This window comes from Suillus fuscotomentosus (assembly GCF_016647785.1).
Source record: "Suillus fuscotomentosus strain FC203 chromosome Unknown F5891scaffold_32, whole genome shotgun sequence".
NCBI classification, from domain to species: Eukaryota; Fungi; Basidiomycota; class Agaricomycetes; order Boletales; family Suillaceae; genus Suillus; species Suillus fuscotomentosus.
The window spans coordinates 392,392-413,663 of record NW_024539544.1 but is presented as its reverse complement, the minus strand read 5'-3'; the positions used below and the strand labels follow the sequence as shown (position 1 = coordinate 413,663).

The following is a 21,272-nucleotide window of genomic DNA, read 5'->3' as shown; positions in this document are numbered from 1 at the left end:
TGAGAGGTAACCCAGCGATGGCGACACAGATGCTGTTTAAACTCAATCGATCATCCACACATATGATAAGTGAGGGCGAGCTATAGGATATATTGAGGAGGACAGCCGAAATACCATTAAGCAAGGTGCAGATTGATGTTGAAAGGCTGTCGTGGAGTTAGAGTGTCCTCCGGCGTATATTCTGATCAAATTGGACTGCACAAAGGTCAAACATTTCGAAAATCTGAAATTCAGAGTCATACCAATCATACCAATGCAACGGACATTTCGTGTCACGATCAGCTGTCATGAAGAAGTAATAACACGGATGCAACTACCATTAATACCAGCATACGCATTTACGGATTACCAAGCTCAAGGTCAAACAATTAGCAATATTCTATTATCGATATCGGAACACCACCCAGTGGTGAACTCACTCCATTCAGCATATATATATAAAGTGCGGTGTATGTTGCATTGTCTCGAGCACATGGTGGATAAAATATTCGGCTGCTTCGGGATTTTGATGACAAATTATTGACGAGTCATCCCAATGAATACCTTCGTATCGAGGATCAGCGTCAGCGCTCAGTGATTGATGAAACTTGACGAGGCAACAGAGAAATGGTGGACAATACATGAAAATTCAAGTTAATTAGACTTGGTAAGAAAACACAATTCAAAGACAAATTTTGTCTCATAGATCGCTGTTCCGCGCAGATTTGGTTGCTATTGGAATGGCGCAGACACAAACTGTTTGAATTGAAATATGTAAAATATGAAAACGCACCATTTGGTAGATCACTTTGTATTAATATACTGAAGCCCAAGCATGAACTGAAGAAATACACCAAGAACAAATGTAGACAATTGGGAAGATCATCCGATGATATCGACCCTTATCGACCGTGTGCGGCATTCGAATAACGCTGCTTATGATCATGATCACATAAATGGTAGTTTATTCACAGGTATTTTTTCGTGGTACGCACAGCCACAATTGTCAGTTGGGAGTGACCTTGTATTCACTTCGGTAACTAACATACACCAATAGCCACCAGCTCGGAGTCAATTGCGCCCACCCGTCATGCTGTGCAACGCTATGGCGACCAGCTGTGGATTGGTTGGTGCTTCTAGATATCAATACGACAGCTGCATTGCTCTCCCTGACAGTGAATCAGCGGTCGCCATTTTCACTTTTGGAGCTAATACAGGTTGTACAGCATAAGACCCAACGACCGAAGGTCATCGCTCAAACACATAAATGACATGCTAAGACATTTCATCATGGAAGGGGGAAGATACAAATGTGTTTTTGATCCTGTATTATATCTACAGGTCTCTAGAGCTTGTATTAGAACAAAAACAAATAAAAAAAGGGTTTTATGGCGACCCCTATTATGTGTAAATATTAATCACTTACACTAATGCTTCTCTATAGTATGTGGTATGATTGGGAGTGTGAGAAATGTTGAGGGTTGGAAATAGCTATGTTTTGGGTGTAGTGACCACGTTCCCAATGCGTTGGTGATGCACAGGTCTGCTACGCCCCTGTTTGATGCGTTACTATAACGCGAACCTGTGATGATGCCCCCCAAGGAACGAAAATGATCATCTATTTATGCCCGGGGAGAGGTGTTTCTGGGAAGAGGAGAGTGGTAATACTAGCTGCTTCTTCCCAGGAGAGGCGACCCTCACCCCCCAACTGCGTGGGTGTTACGGAGTAAAAGGTCGGGCACAGCTGATCCCATTCCTCTGTAAAGCAGTTCAGCCATGAAAATACAGTCTCCTTAAGTATGACCTACTTGGAATGGGGTTTAGATGTGCAGCGGTGTCTGAGGGACTTTCCGCCATTACCACGGCAAACCCGCTGGATACGAAGAATCAGTCATTTCTTTCACGAGGATGTTCACAGACATACGCATCAAGGTGCCAATCAATGTGGCTTTTGATCCAGAGTTAGTACCGTTCTTGACAGCTTGAGAAAAATAACATACCAATGCAAGTACCACGGGCCAGAGTTGTCGGTCGTCCATCGTATCACCATTTGTTGCCCAGGGTTGCCTGCGCTTACTACATCGCGGCGAACTGGGTTCTCATAATTGAAGGCGCTGCTGCCTGCGCTCTGTACAACATCGAACGCGTGCTAATGACCATCAGTACCAATCAAACATGACATCGAAGGCGCGGTGAACTTACCCCATGAAGGTGTATGGGATGCTGGTACAATATAAATAAGATACATAAGCATCAAATGAAAGGAAAAGACGTACGGGTCCACCTGGAACATTGGGTACTACTGGTATTTCCATTGTCAGCTCTACCACTTTGTTATGTCCTAGAACGTATACACTCCCGTTTGGGAGCAGCTGGAACGGATCTTGAGCTCCACTGAGAATTTGGAGTAGAACAGGAATGCTGGGGGGGCTGAATGTGACATTATTGATATAGAATAATCCGGTGTCATTGGTAACCTTGAAGTGGAGGTTGATATCTGCGTTTCCGTACCCTGGAATGCCAGGAGCACCGGGATTGATAAGAGCATGCAAGTTGGTCTCTGTCAATATGTTCTGGGGTGGCACATAGGCCGTGGTCGGATCGACCTGTGGAGCGCCTTGGTAGCGCAATATAGCAGAGTTCTGTCCTCCCTCGAAGGATGGATTCACCAAATTGGGAAGACTGCGTATCCAGTAATTATCCACTGGCTGATTGGCTACCAGAACCACAGAGTAGCGTTGACCCGCAAAAATCTGGAGCTGGTCTACCACTAGTGGTTCAGTTAGCTGTCCATCTGCTTCGATGACGGTGAAGATGTGGCCATCGATGGTGAAGTTGAAATTGGGGTCGCAGGATATTGCAACCAACCGCAGGCGATATCGCTTTCCCTGTTCGACGTTGATCACAGCCAACTCAGACGCGGGTCCGCCTGCATAACGACCCAGTCCGTTGATAAGTGTAGAGTTGGCATCGGCATCTACAAGGTGGCGCATGACGGGGGCCACAACGTGATACCTAGTGGCACTGCTTTAGTGGGGCAGGTTACCAATGTACTTAAAACCTACCAATCGGAAAGTGTAATTACGGTACTTGCTGATAACACATAATGGTCAGAGGGTTAACATGAACAGATTATTCTCTTACCATCGTCGACATCATACATGTATGCCAAAGGGTCATCAGGATCATAAATTACTAGGGCTCCCCTCAGGCCATCGCACTGTTCCAGACGTCAGTCCTCCACGATATGCGCAAAATGCAAGAGCCACTTACATACTGAACGGAATAATGGCTATGATACCAGTAGGTGCCCGCTTGGTTCGGAGAAGAGAAATTGTGTACAAAAGAGTGGTTTTGTGCAATAGGACATTGTGTGACGAAGGACGTCCCGTCAGCATAGTTAGTCCCATTCTGGAAGATACCATGCCAGTGCTGCGGGCGGTAAACATGGTTAATTAATAAAAAGCGCGAGTGATTGGCACTGCTTACGACACTGGTACTCAAGAACATCGACTCGTCTGTGAGCTCGTTGACTACCTGAATGGAAAAGTTATCTCCCTACTGTGAGATCAGCACTGTGTACAACAAGGAGGTCGACGGAAGCTCACCTTCTGGGCCGCAATCAAGGGTCCAGGGAATATGCCATTGACGAGAGTTGCTCTGTAAAAAATCAGGAGTGAGCTCAAGGAGTGTCGTGGCAATAGACTCACGGGCGTTCGAAGCCATCAGGAGCGATGACTTTATTAGCTATGGTTAATGTAGTTTGGGGGCTGAGTACAGCGGGCTGAGAGTAGGACTGTGAGCGAGATATTATAGATGCAGCATTAATCAATGAAACGAGAGAAGCGATCAGGATAGGAGTAAGCATCATCATTATTCACGATAGGCCGTGGTGCTCGTACCCACAAGAGTAGGGGGGGATTGCAGGATAAGATGGCGATAAAAGACACATACTCCTCTCAGCTTTTATCTTGCAGCGGCAGTCCTGAGGGTATCCTAGTCCAAAGCAGCTGTACCTCGACTGATGCCGACCGGCGTGTGATCACCCCATAAACAGTTGCTCAGCAATCCGACGGACATCTGAATTTCAACAGCGTATTGCCTTTGAAATTAGCACCTATCCATGAATTGAAGAATGGTGGCGTACCACAGTTGCGTCTTAAAACCATGACTCGGACAACATAAAGCAAGTCAGACGACCAGGACAGTGCAGATGTCCCACAGCAGTGCCAATGTTAGGTTGCCATGTCAGTTCAACTCTTCAAGCATAGAAAAGAATGCAGATGGCTAGTGGTAATAAAGCATGTGCTGCGAGAAACTTGGACTAGAGTTATCTGAAAGGGAAGGATGGTCGCACCCTGAAAGGGAGCTGAGCGCTAACGTATTTGTGTGTTGGAACTAATCAAAAGAGAATCTGTGTTAGACGGCTTGGATAAAAGTTATAATGTCACCACAGAGGTTTTGTGCTGTCTAACCAATTACGTCGTTGTGCGATGAAAGGAAACATGTAAGGGATCAGGCAGTGATCAGACAGGATCCGTCATCCTGGAGCACGTATGTGCCTTCGTGCCTTCATTTTCATTTAGTAACGATCAAGAATTTGCTGTATGGTGTATCAGCGACACTAGTCAGATAACAGCTTACTGCAAACATGAGATGCTTACCGTCAATGCTCACCTCTCATGTGGCATCGCAAGAATGTGCACACTAGCACTGGTAGAATAAATAATGTGGACCAAATTAGCTCACAGCCAAAAATAACTGCAATTTTCGGCACAAACCTGAAGATGGAACAGTGGAGAAAAGTGGTCGGAAACCGTCGGATTTCAATACTTCACTATTGGTATTGCATAGGAATGCAACAGACACCAAGTCGGTGTGCGCCTTCCTTTGTAAAAGAGGTTAGTACCATCATTTGAGATGGTGGGCGGTATCCCGGGCCAAAGATGGAGGTAATACCTCCGGACAGGAACAGCTTCTAGGATTAGGAGATGCACTAGTGTCTGAACCTTGGCAATCGCCGAACTGTGGATGTCTCGGCAAACAATTTTGAAGGGAGACGGCTAGCTGCGGCAAGCTTTGATGGTTGTAATGCGTTCGCAATAACATTATCATAGAACGGTGAAAGTGGGGCTGAAGACACCATAAAGGATCCATCACACCAGCCATGCACGTGTTATCAAATGGAGAGTCTGTTCACGGAGCTGGTAGGCTATGATGGTTACTATAATTGAAGATTGCGACAGACAGTCAAGTTTGTCTTGGACGATGTGATTTTGAACCTAGTAGACTTGAACCTTGCAGACAGACTTTCTCCTAGCAGTGACTAGCGTGGACGTGGCCACCAATTCATCTCAATTGACCGCTACCCCGATGCAGTAGTGCGGCGTGCCTGGCAGGCGGAACCAACAACAAAAGGCATAGTAGGTTCCCCTATTAATAGAGCGTCGGGAGGCAGAATCCACCTTGACTACTGATCACATTATCTAGTGTCTTGCATATATCAAACTGCTAGCTATGAGTACCAGTTTTTGGAAAAACAGTCTCGCTGCGAGCTCGGCCCTCGGGACTGGAAGATATGTATTATTTCCGCGTGCCTGACCACGGATGCAAAAGTACTAGTGTGGGTGAGTTTTCAAGCATTCAGTTTCATATGGTACGCTGTTCCTCATTTTCTGTTCGTCATATGTATTCTACTAGCTGGCAACAGATCACAGTAAATGGGCAACTCTTCGCAAGGTACTTCAGTAAAGAGACAACGAATAACACAACAATGATGACAAGAACCTAATAACCTAACAGCAAGTTGCCAAAGTGAAACGATAAGATACACAAGTAGAATGAAACGACATCAAATCGTCCAGACACAATACACTCGTAAAACAAGATCGAGCTCACAGAACGAAATCAAACAACATAACACATCTCAGAACCACCGAGCCCATTTCCCCGGACTCGGCATATTCGGGCTCTCGTACAACAGACCGCGTCGTCCTTCAAATAATCCAATCGGGCTCTCGTGCATCCCTTTCGCGCCAAGCCGCGCCAGCTCCTCATCGAGGATCGCCCCTGGATCATGTGGATCAAATATAGACTTTGATCCAGGTGTGCGGAAAGGCGACTCTGCAGAGGAACTGTGCGTAGGAAAGACCAGCTTCTTGGGCGTTACAGGCGGGAATAAAATCGAGGTATCTTTATGATGATGTCCATGTCCATGCGTGCCGCGCTTGCGCGACGGTGTGCGGATATTCTCGGTATCAAATACAGCAGGGTTAATCCCGTCATCCGGGCGGAAGGTGGCAGAGGGAGGTGGGTCCAGATTGAATTTATAATGTGCGAGGCTTGCGGAGGGACTCATGTGGAGGCCTTTATGAGATAAGGGCGTGCGAATAGGTGAGAGTTGTACAGTGCTACTGCCACCCCTGCGAGGAGGCGTTGAAGGACGGGGAGGGGGTGTTATAGGTCGGTGTGATGCAGATGTTGGTAACATGGGCGGAAGACAATCTTTAGCAAGCGGCTTGGCTTTCTTGGATTTTCCACGGCGGTCGAGAGTAGGAGATACCGGGGCGGGAGGTAATCCAATGGATTTCTGCACAAACGCAGTCGATAATTAAGCAAAACACAGACAAGAGGAATGTGCGTACCTTCGGAGGCGTTTTGGGAGGTGGTAACCTTGCCTTCGAGTTGCGTTTATCAATATCTAGTAGAGCAATTCCAGACTCCAGCGGAGGGGTTGACTCGATACGAGGGCTCATACCGCCATCGAGGTTAAAAAAGAGGTGGTCCTCAGAGGACAACTGAGGACTAGAAGAACTTTTACTTGGCGTGAGGGCGGGTAGTGAGGAAGGAGGAATCGGCGACGTCTGCGCCGCATCAGAGCTCTTGACTGCGGATGAAGGAAGCAATGACGATGAACTAGCGCGAGCATAACTCGATGATGGTGGTAAGGGAGGAAAAATGACATCGGCAGGCAGCTGTACACAGTTTTGGTAGTAAGGTTGATGATGCGCAGAACTATGAGGAGGAAAAAGAGGGAGGAGTTGCGAGTACGATACAAGGGTTGGCAAAGCGGAGCCTGCGAATCCAGGTGATGCTTCTTGTACAGGCGAGCTTGTCCGCGGTTCTGCAGGTGCAGGTGCAGGTGCAGCACCTTTCTTCTGTCGTTTCGTTTTGCGACCGGACGCTGATTCTTCCGCTGCGCGCTTCTTCGGAGCAGTCTTCTTGTTGGCCTCCTTAATTTCCGCGCAAAATTCTTTCCTAAAACCACCATCAGCGAAACACTCGAGATCGCAGTCCCAAATTGCCCAGAGTGTGCGCCCAACACTGCGATCACGGGGGACCTTACGGAAGCACACTGTTGTGCTAAGGACATGACGAATAGAGTTCATCCACGTCATTTCGCTTCGGTTGTAATACGGATACACGATCGTAATCCAATCGTAAAGTTCCTGTAGGGTGAGCCGATGCTCCGGCGAAGAAAGTATTGCTTGGCCGATAAGGGCCGCATAGGAGAGATCTGGCTTTCTTGTAGAATATGGACCGGGGGGAAGGGTATATGGAAGATTTTCGTAATCATCTTCGTCTGGGAGGGGACCCATGGGACCAGGCGATGACACAAGGTTGACAATAGGTTTAGAGGGCGTCGCGAATGGAGAAGATTGAGGTGGGGAGGAGGAAGGTAGAGGGGACTTGTAATAGGCGTTGCGGCGGGGGGTGATAAAGTTCGCATTGGAAGTGTCTGCAACAATTGATGTGTGTGGTTGATCAAAGCTTGAACAAGAACGGTGACGCGTGGGAGTTGGTGACTGGTCTCGGGGGGTGTAAGAACCCTTGAAACAAATTTGTACTCATTGTAATTGTCAAAAATTGGAATTTGAACATACCCTTTTGAGACGTGATGGATGCTCTATGGTATCATAGTCTCTATAATACTTGTGGTGCTGAGGAGTGACAGGAGGAGGGAGTTCATCCTCGAGGTTGTCCTTGAATGCGGCAGTGTACGTAAGTGACAGCAACATCGAAAGTGGCGCACTATTTAGATGGTACACACCAATGAAGCTATGTTGGTAGATGAATCAGATTGATCCAAAGATGGGACGCGTCGTAAATCGCGTGATTGCATGAACGCGTCAAGGCTGAAAGCTGTGCTTGCAGGGGATGGAGAAGGTGCATTACGGTCCTTGTCTTTCTTTCCTCGCTTATCGCGCTTTATTTTTCGGCTCCTTCTCTCGAGGATCATTTCCATGCTGTCCATATGACGGAGCGGGATAGCAGGCTCTACGGGCTCAGATTTGACAGGCGTGGAAGGAGGAGGTGTTTGAGAAGCAGTAGACGCGTTTTGACGTGAATTTGAGCTGGAATGGGAGCAAGAGCGAGATTTTCCAAGTACAGAAGCAATACTCTGTTGTGCATCTGCAGATTCTGCAGAAAAAACGCGAAGAGACTTCGCGTCTTGAGTAGTCAAAAATTGGCGCATTTGGTCGCTATGACGGCTCAAATCGTCGCGGGTCAAGCCAATTTTCTGTAACAGGTTGGATATCGGTGAAACAGGTTTCGCAGGTTGTTCAACATCCACCATGGCGGTTTAGAAAAAAAAGTACAAAAGATATGGCCAGGCAAGACTATAGGAGGAGTGAAAGTGATTAACAGTTACCAAGGGCGGAGTTTCAAATCAACGCTCTTGTGCATTTTTCATCATCCACTCACGCGATCTCAGTTTGCACACAATTAGATTCTTCTGCAGGGTCTGGGCCAATGTTAACCGTGAGTTCACTATAGTCTTCTTTGAGCTTTGCATAAGCTTAGGCTATGGATTCTTGCAGAGCGTCCCAGCCGACACTGAAATGACTTCACTACAACTTGCAGTTGTAGAACATGCAGGAATCACACAAGTGGAATTCGGATGTCTCACACTTACGGCTCAGAGGTCCACACTGCAGAGATGTTCACACTGACTTTTCCCTTTGACACGTTTTAGGTTCTACTGGAATTTAAGCGTGAGGTCTGTCTCATTCCTGTGGGCTTTCGTGACGTCTTGGATCCCTCATGGTACTTGGAATTGATTGGATTCTCTCGCCTAACAAACATGTGGATCCCTGTTTCTCAAGAGCTCATTTTGACGATCTTGTCTCTCAGTGCCACGATATACACCGACCACTTCCAAAGCTTCTGCGGTCCCTTCCGACTTCGATCGTTCTGCCTCCCAAGCATCGCCTTGGACACTCACTTGGCGAGCAGGTTACCGTTTATCTTGAAAACTCATTCTAGCTTCCGAACATGTCTCCTCAATGTTTCAATATTCATGATGGAATTGTCCTTAGCATCCAAGTCATTCTATGGACGTTACTCGGTTGAACATTTCATCTTAATTTGATCCGAACATTCCTCTCCGACGCGAAAATGATGGTATTTCTTCGGCGATCAGTGCAATTTCCAATAGACACCATTCTCGTCACGATGTTTCAATCTGCATTTCACGTCTTCCCTCCGTGTTTTACGGGGCACTTGGAAGTTCAAAGGCGACGTTCTTTTAGGAATCCTCAGATACTTCAGAACTCACATTGGATCATGTTGGATCCCGCCGCTGATCCGCTCAGCTAGTAATTTTTTCCGAAAAAATTGTGACGAATTTCATTACGATGCCTTGGATCTAGACTGGTGACCGGAGTTGGATTCTCGTCTAATCAGGATTTAAACCCTATTTTGATTGCTAGCCCCATGGAATTCGACCACCTTTGAAGACCCTCCGCGGTAGCCCCTTAGAGCTCTGATTTTGTTCTGCCCTTTTCCGAGTATAGCTTTGGCATATGATGATCACTTGGCCGACTGATTGCTATCAATGGAATCGATGGACCTTGTTCCTTCTACAAGATGCTTATGCTGTACCGGTCCTGTCAACTATTTGTTGCCATATCTTTTGGCGTTTGATATGGACGAGCTCTCGAGTTATGACCCGACTGACAAGTTAATGCGAGTAGACGTGCTACACGAATGACATCTCTTCTCACCTATTACACGGTCGGTCACCGAAGAAGTGTTCAATACCAACCAGTCAAACAGTAGCCCTACCATGGTCTCTTGCTGCTTATCATCTTATCATCTCTCTCGCAGCCTTCTTATCCACCTTTCTCTACAGATCTCAGTCCAAGGCAAATGGCGGAAATATATATCTTGTTGGAGGTATAAAGATAGTCATGTGTATCAGGCTGACACGGCGGCAGTCCGCTCCTAAAAAGCTTGGTAATCAAAGCGAGATATATGGCCTGGTGACCTTCGGTCAGGCTAGCATTGCGGAGTCGAGATCATGTGCAGATAGTACGGCGCTCCTCTGAAGGTATAAGTGCTATCACCTCACAATCTTTCCAACATCTCGTTAACTTTACCTTCACTTCACACAGACATCATGTCGATTTCTACACTCACCCTTAACGACGGCAATCAAGTCCCCTGGATCGCATTTGGCACCGGTACGGCGCTGTTCCAGCACGATGCACAGGACGCTGTCAAAACTGCCATTGCCAACGGTTTCACACACCTCGATGGTGCCCAGATGTACGAGAATGAAGAAAGCTTGGGCGCCGGCATCAAGGCGTCTGGCATGCCACGCTCTGCGCTCTTCATCACCACTAAGTTCCATCGTCTGCAGCCTGACCAGACTGCCAAGAGCGCACTGCAGGTATCGCTGAAGAAGTTGGGTGTAGAGTACGTGGATCTGTACCTCGTGCACGTGCCCGGCCACCATGCGGGTCGGTTGAAGGAGGTGTGGAAGTCGATGGAGGAGTGCAAGAGAGAAGGACTATCGAAGTCTATTGGAGTGTCGAACTTCGAAGTTGAGCACTTAGAAGAGATTTTGGAGGGCGCTGAGTTCCCGCCTTCGGTCAACCAGGTGAGCCAAATTACGTCAATGTCAGTATTGTTTTTGACAATTCCCCTGAAAGGTTGAGATTCACCCGTATGTGTGGAAGTCCTTACAACCTGTGATCGCGCTCCATAAACAACACAACATCGTTACGTCCTCTTACGCTGGCCTATCACCAATCTTCCGCGCGCCAGGAGGACCCTTGGATCCCGTAATCGAGAAAATCCGGGCACGTCTTGAGTCTACTCGAGGAGAGCCCGTGTCAGCCGGACATGTGCTCAACAAGTGGTTGGAGCAGTATGACATTTTGGTCGTGACGTAAGTTTCATTCATTGAGGGTGTGCTGCTATCGGCTTATTTTATATCTATCAGCACTTCGAGCAAGGCGGATAGGATGAGAGAGTATCTCGATACAGCCAACGTTCCGCGGTTGACGGCTGAGGAAATAGAATCCATTGAGATTGCTGGGGCGCAGCGTCAGCAGAAATTTTTCGTATGTTTGATTACTTGAAGGATCGTTACAGTACTGATCGAGATGTTTTACAGTGGGACTGATATCGTCAAGGTGGAGTTGTCACTCCTCTGACAGCCGTGGCCATCGGCAAGGAAGGGGGAACAGGCAGATAACGAAACACGACTGTTTTCTACAATATCATTATTTGAATGACTATTCATTTCCCTCACTGTTAATTAACTTAGAGCGTGTGATGTGCCCTGAAACTTAGGTGCGAGTGGCAGTCAATGGCCAGGGACTGATCATTAGCTTATTAAGTCTATAATTCTTCAATGTGAATACACTAGCTAGTGCACGCAGCTGCGCCGTGGAGTGAAGCTGAGTCAGAGCCGCTCAGCGCTCATTAAAATATTACCCGTCACCTGAGACTTCATGCATTTGCCGAATCACATCATGTTTCCTCAATGCTCATACATGTACTCGAGCGACTGAGCATTCCTCATAGAATGCATCTCACACATGCATGTGAGTCGACCGGTCAAGATTGAAATGACCTCATTCTACGCATCACGAATTCGGATGTCTCACAATTGCCGTTGAACACGGTTGAAGGTCACATATATATAGGGCCGTCGTTTGGCCACCATTTGACATACCTTCTTTTCTCTCTATTGCCACTTGCTCCAACTTCATATACCTTTGTGGCACTCGATAGGACGACTCGACCAAACATTAATGGACTTGGTGCGATCCAACAAGTCTTGACCATGCGACTTGGACTACGAGGATCATCTCGCTCTCTTTGCTTCTTGAATCTTTATATCCACTGGGCTATCCCGCAAAACCTATGCATGTCGATCTCATAGTCGAACTCCGTTTGTTGGGACCCTATTTTGACGATCTCGTTTACCCGGCATTTCTTTCTATCTTGTCCTACTTCTCAAGTATCGCTTTGGCTTTGGATAGTACTCACTCGGCCGACAGTTTAATGTGGACCGAACCCGATGCACTTGCTTTTGTTCAATGATCCTTCTAACGATGCTATCACCTGGATTCTGGATCGGCACCATCACACGATATGCTCTTTATCTTCTACCTTTATCGTCCTTTCCGTCCGACTTTTCTCGATTTCACCCGACCGAAGACTGCAATTTATTTTGCTTGAGCATTCCTCCTTTGATGGGCAGCTTTGCGGTCATTGACTCATCTCTATTCTACGATGCGCAATTTTCAATGGACACGTTCAATCACGATTTCTGTTCTGAGCACCAATACTGCGACGCCCTCTGTGGTATTCGATGGAATTACTCTATTCTACGAACTTGGTACGAGGTCATCAATACTCAGGAGGCGACTTGCATGGACGACCTGGACTTTCTCTCGTGAGAATGGGCTTCAGTTTGAGCGAGAGGAGCGCCCCATTCTTCGATGTGCCCTGCGACTGCCCTTCGTCCGTCATTTCTTCGGTAGCACCTATCCAATTTTGCTGTCTAGGCTACGAAATAGTCTGTATCGATCTCCTAGTCGATCTCCACTTCTCGAGACTCTTCTGACGATCTCGTTCATCCGATATTTCCAAGAAACCCGGCCTACGTATTCATCTATCACCAAGTTTATTCATGTGGTAAATGACGATCATCTATTCACCGAACCGAATTCTGGCATCGCCAGTCGGCTTGAAGTCGTCCACATCGGCGTTGGCACATGGCTGTCTCTTTCACCAGCTACGCCCTCCGAACTCAATTCAGACTGGAACATAGCATCATGCAACTTGACCAAAGGATGTTTCACCATCGAAACCCAATGAGATTACAGGCTGGCTTCGACCGACGATCGATTCTCGTCAAAATAAGGAGTGCTTTCAGCAATGATCGGAATATGGTTTGACTTTCCTTCCATCAAGTGTTGTCCAACTCATTTGTTACATTTGTGCCAAGCAGCTGAGGCGGCAAGTTCACTCCCGGCCTCGCTTGCTGAAATCAGATTCAAGACTCGAGAGAGATCTACGGGGGTTGTTGTATGTCTTCCCTTGTCTGAGTGCCTCCTCGAAACCCTGATTTTTGTTATCAAACCCTTCTGGTCAAATCTCCTAGCTCTCCATGCCTGTACCTGGTGACTATTCATAGTTTATTCCTGGAGCTCAGATAGCTGTGATTTCGCGATATATACTAAGGTATGCTGAACGCAAACAAGGTGCGTCGGGTTAGTGTGTATGTCCAAGAGGTCATCACCTCTTATCCGACGTATCTTGGTTTGTGATGCACTTTCCAAGCTGTCCAGAATGAACCGAGTCGCGAATAGAACTGAGTAGTGATCGCACTTGATGACTTAAAGGATACATAGCTAGCTTAGAGCAGGCATGTTTACTACTGCTGTATTTGAATCTTATGTCAAAGAAAGTAAGAATGGAGCGTAGAGTTACGTCACAGTCACAGAAGTCACGCCACATGTCCAATATTGATGAGTCTGACTTCGCTTTGAACGCGCAGCCATGGTGTACCATAATCTCAAGGGTAAGTGGTTCTGAAGCATGGCTTGGAACTTTTGACTGAAGCATTCAGACAGCCCTGATCAAAGGAATAAGGGCCTGCAAGGTAGATCTCTCAAATTCACAGTCTTGAAGTCACCTTAAACCCTTGCAGACCGTTGCAGACGAGCGGGCCCTCATCCAGCAAGAATCAGCCGCCATCCGCGCCTCGTTCAGAGAGGAAGATGTGTACGCACGACACAACAATATTGCAAAACTACTATACATCCACATGCTGGGGTCGCCCGCCCATTTCGGTCAGATAGAATGTCTGAAACTGGTCGCGAGCCCCCGATTCACGGATAAACGCCTCGGATATCTGGGTATCATGTTACTTTTGGACGAGAATCAAGAGGTCCTGACTCTCGTCACCAACTCGTTGAAGAAGTATGTGTCATATGTTATGATCCGCTGTTTTTTGAACTCACCTCTTGCAGTGACATGAACCACTCCAATATGTATGTCGTCGGTTTAGGACTCTGCACATTCGCAAACATAGCTTCGGAGGAAATGTCGCGAGATTTGGCAAATGAGATAGGGAAGCTTTTGGGCTCAAGCAACACTTATATTCGCAAAAAGGTGCGCACACTCCCTATCCACATCGCGTTCAAGATTCGAATGTACTTCAGGCTGCTCTATGTGCTCTTCGCGTCATCAAGAAGGTTCCTGACCTTGCGGATCACTTTATCTCGAAAGCCAAGAATCTTCTCACTGATCGAAACCACGGCGTGCTACTTACAGCCATAACACTTACAACCGAAATGTGTCAGATCGACGAGAATTGTCTGAACGAATTTCGAAATGTAAGCGCTTTCGCTCGTGCTAGCAAGCTTGTTACCATTGATTATTCACGTGCTCGCAGGCTGTGCCGCTACTTGTTCGTAACTTGAAAGCCTTGGTCACCACCGGATACAGCCCCGAGCACGATGTCTCTGGTATCACAGATCCATTCTTGCAGGTTAAAGTCTTGCGATTGCTTCGTTTACTTGGCAAAGGCGATGCACGTGCTAGCGAGACCATGAATGATATCTTGGCGCAGGTCGCAACTAACACTGATTCGACCAAGAACGTCGGCAATTCGATATTATATGAAACTGTCCTGACGATCCTTGAGATCGAAGCGGATTCTGGTCTGCGCGTCATGGCTATTAATATTCTTGGCAAGTTCTTGGGTAACCGTGACAATAACATTCGGTCGGTTAAAATTACGTTCTGAAAGTATATTCGCTTACTTCGCTCAGTTATGTCGCTTTGAACACTTTGAACAAAGTGGTCGGAATGGACACCAATGCAGTTCAACGGCACAGAAATATCATCCTAGACTGTCTGCGGGATGGCGATATATCCATCAGGCGGCGTGCTCTCGAATTGTCATATGCGCTCATCAATGAGCAGAACGTGCGGATACTCATTCGCGAGCTGCTTGCTTTCCTTGAGGTTGCGGACGACGAGTTCAAGCTTGGCATGACAACACAGATATCACTCGCTGCAGAGCGATTCGCTCCAAACAAACGGTGGCACATCGACACTGTACTTAGGGTGCTCAAATTGGTGAGTGGATTCTCAACGTCAAAGGTATCTATTCACTCACGTTCATGTTAGGCCGGAAACTTTGTCCGCGAGGAGATTCTGTCTGCTTTTATCCGTCTTGTCGCTCATACCCCGGAGCTTCAAGCATATACATCGTCCAAGCTCTATACCGCCCTCCAGGATGACATCTCACAAGAGTCACTAACATTGGCTGCTTTGTGGGTAATCGGTGAATATGGTGATGTGCTCTTCGATGGCGGCGTCGTGGATGAGGATCAGCCCAAGCAGGTCAGTAATGAACTTTTGCGCATGGAATTGAGAATTCACGACTTGCTTCTTCTAGATTACCGACAAGGACCTTTTGGATCTCCTACTTACCACCCTTGACTCGCCCTACGCAAACTCCCTTACTCGTCAATTCCTAATGGCAAGTATCACCAAGTTAGCCTCCAGACCGACGACAAGTTTGCCACAACAACAGCGAATTGCGGAGGTTCTCGCCAAGTATACCACTAGCCCAGAGTTGGAACTGCAACAACGCGCCGTTGAATTCGCAAGTTTGTTCACCTTGGGCGATCTAAGGAGTGGCGTCCTAGAACGGATGCCACCCCCAGAGCTCAAAGCTACTGTAATGGGCGTTGGTGCGTAGACTCTTAAATCCGATTTGACGACGTTCTGACATTTCCCCAGTCAGTGAAAATAAGCCCGTTGGGTCCACGCAAAGTGGGAAGGATGCCGATCTTCTTGGCGATGAGGTGGCACCGCCGACGCCTGTCGTCAATGGCCAGGCAATGCACAACAATCACGACCTCCTTGCAGAGATCTTCGGTAGCAGTCCTGCTGCTCCGTCTCCGACTCACGGTCGCACACCCTCTGTTTCACCACAACCCCAGAAAAGCAGTGTCCAAGATATTCTCGGTTTGTTTGACTCTTCCCCTTCCCCAGCGTCGCCTGCTCCTGCTCCTTCCCCTGCCACATCTGCTTTCGCCACCTTCTCTCCGCAATCACAGAGCCAGGCACCTCCCCGACCCTCTCCGCAACAACAGCACCCACCTGCGCCACGATTGACCTCTTATACCGCCTACGATAAGCAGGAGCTCAAGATTACCCTTACACCTCAAACCTCTGCTGCGCGACCAGGTGTCGTCAACATCATGGCCCGCTTCCAAGTTACCGGTTCGAACGCTGCTACCGGACTTAACTTCCAGGCTGCTGTTCCCAAGGTAAGGATTAAGATTCAACAAGTTGGTGACATCCTACTGAGCTGTTGTACAGTCACAACAACTGCAGATGCTTCCCATGTCGAATTCCGATGTTCAGCCAGGTGCTACGGAAACTCAACAAATGCGTGTGATGGGGCCGCCTGGTGTATGTATACCTTCCTTCTTCATGTTGAAATCATTTTCTGATTGATGATTTTTATACAAAAGTCCAATATACGGCTACGGCTACGTATATCATATACCCTTGCCGGCCAGGCAGTCCAAGACCAAATAGATTTCTCGGGTTTCCCGCCAGGGTTAACAGGAAGTGGTTAGCTTGTGGTTAGGATGTACAGTACTCGCTATCTAAGCTGCTACGCACAGCGCTATTAATGATCAGTATCTGGCACACACTTGGTCTACATGGATATTACCGGCTATCTTCGCTTTATCACGACAAGAGCAAGAGGCAACACCTTGGATACAAACTGATTCAGTTCAGGCTCAATTGTAATAACACACGATTTGCTTACTATGCTGGCTGTCCTGAGAACATGCCAATTGTTTGATTGACAAGGGATCTTCATAGTTCGTACGTAAGATTGGAAGTTTGCCAAGAAGCAGACACGTACCGTCCCTAAGCCACACGTCAACTGGAGGAGGTTGCCTATTAGGGACAGGAGGATCTCTGAGCAATTCCAAAGTCTTGAGACGAGGGCAACGGTTGATGATAGCGATGGCGATGTTTCTTTCGGCTTGCGATCCTTCGAGATCGCGCTTTACTCCCCAGTGGATATGTTCCAGCTTCGGGAACAATGCTACCCACCCAGCTAATGCGGCAGTGAAACTAGGCGAGGGCAATTCTTCATTTTGGCCCTTCCAAATAATCGTGAGGGATGCAATGAGAGGCATCACCCTCTCTGAATCTGCACTGCTTTGTGACAGCAGCCAAGACATGTGTTCGGTCTTGATTGCTATTGAGGTCACGTAAAGTTTGTCTCTAGCTACCATCGCGTCGAGACAATCGTTCAAAGATGTGATGTATCCATCTGCATCAGGGTCACTGATGTCTATATGTTTCAAGACTTTGAGACTAGGCTGAAGACGGAGGATGTGCCCGATGTCATTCGGTAATCCCATGAGTGTCCTCAGTTTAGGAAGGGCATTAAGGGTGAGGACCGACTTGTTCTGTGTCCCACTATCCTCCAAGGAGAGGCCTTTCGTAGTCAGTGAGGTGAGCCCGTTATGACGGCGTAGAAACTGTGTCAAACATTGAAGCGACAATGAATTGGAGGAAATAACAAATTCTCGAAGGTGGCGAAGGCGGAGCATTGACAGGATATGGGTCCACTTTGGCGCATTGCGAAAGCGAAGGTCAAGTGTTAACGAAGTGATGGAAGAATCATTGAGTGTCCGAATGGTCCACGTGCTCATGAATGGCGCGAAGAAGTAGTCTGTTGAAAGGTTGACTGTCTTCAATGTAGTGAGGGAAGGTGTTATTGTGATCCAGTAATTCTCGTCACGTTTGTAACGGCGAAATAATTTCCTGCAAAATCTGGCAACAGTCTGCATGGTCATAAGTAGATATAAGTAGTAGATAAGACAATGAACTTACATCCACGGTACTGACTACGCCTTCCAAGCGCAAAGCACGGGTCAGATCTGTTACTCCTGGAACCCATGCTCTGTCTGTGTGCCCCCCAGTTATGAGCATATCTTCGCATCCCTGTTTCTTGATGACAATCATTAGATCTATGAGCCCAAATATGACTTGTCTCGAGTATGGCTCCATGCCACGTCCGAAGCGCAAGTGGAGGTTGCGGAACGGCTCCAACTTTGCGATGAAGCGCGTAAGAAACTTGAGTTGGGTATAACTGATCACAGTACAGCAGACGGAATCACATTTCTTCACCCAGAGTGCCAACAAAAGCCCGCGCAATGCAGCTATAGTTGGTTGGCAGATACTGGCAGGTGCGTTCGTAGGGGCATTGACGCCAGTGAACCGATCAAAGTAGACGGTGAGTGCAGCAAAATGAAGCTGCTTTGAGACGATGCAGAGCACTAGAAGCTCATCGTTTGCTAGATTCTTGGATATGTGACATAGGATTTCGCTCGGAAGGTCCAAAAGACAGTGCATCGTCGCGGTTGAGATAGCTGAGCGCTGAGAATACAGTAGTGAGCACACAATGCGGATAGTAGCAATTTTGATGCCAGCATGCCGCACCTTCGTTCACAGCCACTACTTGTCTTCTATTGCCCACGCTGCAAACCCCTGTCATTGAATATTCAGTACGTGGTCTACGCCTACGCCACTACAGGGAGCTCAGCCCTTAGATGCGGAAGTTGGAACAACCGGATCATTCCAGTGACTGCTATTCTCAGATGGCTCGGACCACCAGCGCTTGTTCACTGGACCCTATACATATTCTTTTGAAGGAAGACGTTACTAGACCGGTAGCACTATCATCGATGATATATCTACTCGCACCACAAGCGCCTTGGGAGGGCAGATCCGACACCGACCGCAATGCAAACCATTCCAGCCATCAACCAATACACCATATTTCCACCAAGGAGTTGCTTCTCGATACTCAGCGAATAAGCAGAGTTCGCCACCGCCGGTCCAATAGCTCGTATGACGGACACCACAGTTTGCGCGAGCCCATTTGTTGCGCCAATGGATGCTCGGTTGGGTGCAGATGCATTGATGTACATGAATACGACACCTGTAAAGTGACACAAAGTAAATATTCAGTCCAGTTTAACTGACCGTCATGCATACCAAATGCAGAATACGAGATTACGAAGGCGAGGAGCTGCAGGCCTACCAGGAGGTAAACAAAATAGCTCAGTCCCTGTGCCTTAGCTGTGAAGCTGATGGCTGGGAACAGCGCAAGCATTAAGAAGCAACTGAAGACAGAGAAGAGATACAGATTTCTTCCTCCTAGCCAGTCATGCAAGCGCACAAAGAATAACAATTGAAGCACTCCGTTCAGAATACCAAGCATAGCCAGAATGATGCCAATGGCTGGAGCATCCAGCCCGAGGCCACCCATTTCAATGGGTGTAGCATAAAAAACTGGTTGGACAGCGCGGAACGAGATTTCAATCAGGGCAGTAGCAGCATAAGCGCAGGTTGCGATGACCACCCGCGTCACTAGCAAATCGCGGAACGGCAGGGGCTTCGTTTTTGATCGAAGGCCAGAATCTGATGGCATTGTACTTCTTTCGCTCTTGTACAATCCGAGAAACCGAGCAAAACTAGTGCTAGGTTGTGTGCTCTGGGACACGGTAAGTTTTCAATTCAAGTGCTTGGGGATTGACAAACCTCGCTGAGAAAAAAGAATGTAACGCACCACCATACAAGCGCTAGTGTTCCTATCACGCCACAAGGAAGGAAATAAGGATACGCCTTTAGGAGTTTAGATCTTCCAAATAGTTCCGGATACTGAACCGTTGGAGTTGCAAGAAGTCCGCCGATGAGAGGCCTGCAAATTCAAACTTTTAGTCAACCAAGAATTAAATGATAGAAACAAACGATTACCCCAGAGCGATGCCAGCTTGCCAAGCAAAAGGAATATACGCATACGCCTGAGACATGTTTGTGGAGTCCGTGATATCCGCGATCATGCTCTTCATCACTACCACGTTACCATTGAGCGCACCACACAGACAGCGGCTTATGTCGTTCAATACGGGATTAATTGCTCACGATAGGTCATGCGTACCTCAAGACGACACTCCAAAAAGTTCTTGAGAGTCCAAAAGAGTACATGGAGATGGAGATGCCCGTGAGACCAATCAATAAAATTGGTTTACGGCCAACACGATCAGACAGACGACTCCAGTGAAAAGTAGTCAATGCCTCGGTTGCAAAGAAGAGTGACTGCTACATGTATAAAACATTCATCAGAAAACCATTCCATCAAGTAGTGATAATTGCGTACCAGTATGCCAACGTAAATTGCAACACGAGCTTCTTCACCGTTGGTTACTCCAATGCTTCGTATCAGCTGGACGCCTTTCCATCATCAATTGTTTGAGTGCAATACAGCAAGTACCGACCTGTGGTGCAAACGGCGAGATGACTTGCGAAGTCATTGGTTCTAGGACTTGAAGCGACAGTATGATGGAAAATTGGCTCCACGGGAGAGGCGTCTTGTCTGTAATTACTGGCTTCTGTTGGGGTTCTACATGATCATTAGCATGCAGCAGAGGTGTCTCTTCGTCAGTGGTTTCGAGGGTCATAATTGTTGTACACCAAAACTCAAATTTGTCACTCTGGCTTAAGTACAATCCAGGGACAAGTCCCGGGGCGTGGTATTTGTGGGGCATAATGGAGATTAGTGTACCATTACAGATACTTGGAGTGAACTCACGCTACCATACTTTGTGTGCAGATCCCGAGTTTGGAAGCATTTGAACCACCCAAAGAGGTCAACCATATTGACCCCGCAACTTCGATGCTGAGAGCCTATGTTCGATATATGGGACAATCAACTTCTACGTTCCCACCCAAACAAAGTATTGATCAAATCCATCCGAGAGCTGTGATTTTAATTAGCCGTTTTACATGGAGCAAGATTAACATTGACGCCCATACAGACAATACCTTTCATCAAACGATAAACAGATTCCCTGTAAGTTTGTACTGTTTTGTAAAACTCGATGGTTATTAAGAATGCGGAGTGACGGCAGCTAATCCAACACCAAGACAAAAAC

At 47.4% G+C, this 21,272-nt stretch overlaps 6 protein-coding genes across 6 annotated transcripts; 2 read left to right on the top strand and 4 right to left on the bottom strand.

Moving 5' to 3' along the window:
• Nucleotides 1–1,597: 1,597 nt before the first annotated feature.
• F5891DRAFT_1146926 (laccase) lies at nucleotides 1,598–3,925 on the bottom strand (the record flags this gene model as incomplete). The annotated part of the gene is made up of 11 exons (XM_041365037.1): nucleotides 3,690–3,925; nucleotides 3,588–3,639; nucleotides 3,253–3,537; nucleotides 3,124–3,199; nucleotides 3,045–3,072; nucleotides 2,256–2,994; nucleotides 2,182–2,202; nucleotides 1,980–2,128; nucleotides 1,904–1,927; nucleotides 1,788–1,852; nucleotides 1,598–1,737 (listed from the first exon to the last, which is right to left on the bottom strand). The coding sequence occupies exons 1-11, from the start codon at nucleotides 3,851–3,853 to the stop codon at nucleotides 1,598–1,600; spliced, it is 1,743 nt and encodes a 580-aa protein (XP_041225120.1). The 5' UTR covers nucleotides 3,854–3,925.
• Nucleotides 3,926–5,533: 1,608 nt separating this feature from the next.
• On the bottom strand, nucleotides 5,534–8,627 carry F5891DRAFT_1038856 (uncharacterized protein). The gene is made up of 5 exons (XM_041361912.1): nucleotides 8,030–8,627; nucleotides 7,863–7,961; nucleotides 6,624–7,808; nucleotides 5,782–6,568; nucleotides 5,534–5,718 (listed from the first exon to the last, which is right to left on the bottom strand). The coding sequence occupies exons 1-4, from the start codon at nucleotides 8,555–8,557 to the stop codon at nucleotides 5,906–5,908; spliced, it is 2,475 nt and encodes an 824-aa protein (XP_041225119.1). The 5' UTR covers nucleotides 8,558–8,627; the 3' UTR covers nucleotides 5,534–5,718; nucleotides 5,782–5,905.
• A 1,754-nt stretch (nucleotides 8,628–10,381) lies between these two features.
• F5891DRAFT_1189685 (NADP-dependent oxidoreductase domain-containing protein) lies at nucleotides 10,382–11,392 on the top strand (the record flags this gene model as incomplete). The annotated part of the gene is made up of 4 exons (XM_041367200.1): nucleotides 10,382–10,864; nucleotides 10,917–11,155; nucleotides 11,210–11,330; nucleotides 11,384–11,392. 4 exons carry the CDS (start codon nucleotides 10,382–10,384, stop codon nucleotides 11,390–11,392), a joined length of 852 nt encoding a protein of 283 aa, XP_041225118.1.
• A 2,343-nt stretch (nucleotides 11,393–13,735) lies between these two features.
• F5891DRAFT_403160 (adaptin N terminal region-domain-containing protein) lies at nucleotides 13,736–16,970 on the top strand. The gene is made up of 12 exons (XM_041371708.1): nucleotides 13,736–13,804; nucleotides 13,857–13,885; nucleotides 13,934–14,205; nucleotides 14,256–14,397; nucleotides 14,448–14,621; nucleotides 14,681–15,012; nucleotides 15,060–15,369; nucleotides 15,421–15,636; nucleotides 15,692–15,989; nucleotides 16,039–16,571; nucleotides 16,624–16,716; nucleotides 16,779–16,970. The coding sequence occupies exons 1-12, from the start codon at nucleotides 13,783–13,785 to the stop codon at nucleotides 16,884–16,886; spliced, it is 2,529 nt and encodes an 842-aa protein (XP_041225117.1). The 5' UTR covers nucleotides 13,736–13,782; the 3' UTR covers nucleotides 16,887–16,970.
• Nucleotides 16,854–18,775, bottom strand: F5891DRAFT_403232 (uncharacterized protein). The gene is made up of 4 exons (XM_041371709.1): nucleotides 18,166–18,775; nucleotides 17,183–18,116; nucleotides 17,084–17,131; nucleotides 16,854–17,026 (listed from the first exon to the last, which is right to left on the bottom strand). The coding sequence occupies exons 1-4, from the start codon at nucleotides 18,685–18,687 to the stop codon at nucleotides 16,947–16,949; spliced, it is 1,584 nt and encodes a 527-aa protein (XP_041225116.1). The 5' UTR covers nucleotides 18,688–18,775; the 3' UTR covers nucleotides 16,854–16,946.
• Nucleotides 18,776–19,028: 253 nt separating this feature from the next.
• F5891DRAFT_953643 (major facilitator superfamily domain-containing protein) lies at nucleotides 19,029–20,798 on the bottom strand (the record flags this gene model as incomplete). The annotated part of the gene is made up of 7 exons (XM_041375197.1): nucleotides 19,029–19,276; nucleotides 19,333–19,831; nucleotides 19,879–20,038; nucleotides 20,095–20,229; nucleotides 20,279–20,439; nucleotides 20,498–20,563; nucleotides 20,616–20,798. The coding sequence occupies 7 exons, from the start codon at nucleotides 20,796–20,798 to the stop codon at nucleotides 19,029–19,031; spliced, it is 1,452 nt and encodes a 483-aa protein (XP_041225115.1).
• Between the last annotated feature and the right edge of the window lie 474 nt (nucleotides 20,799–21,272).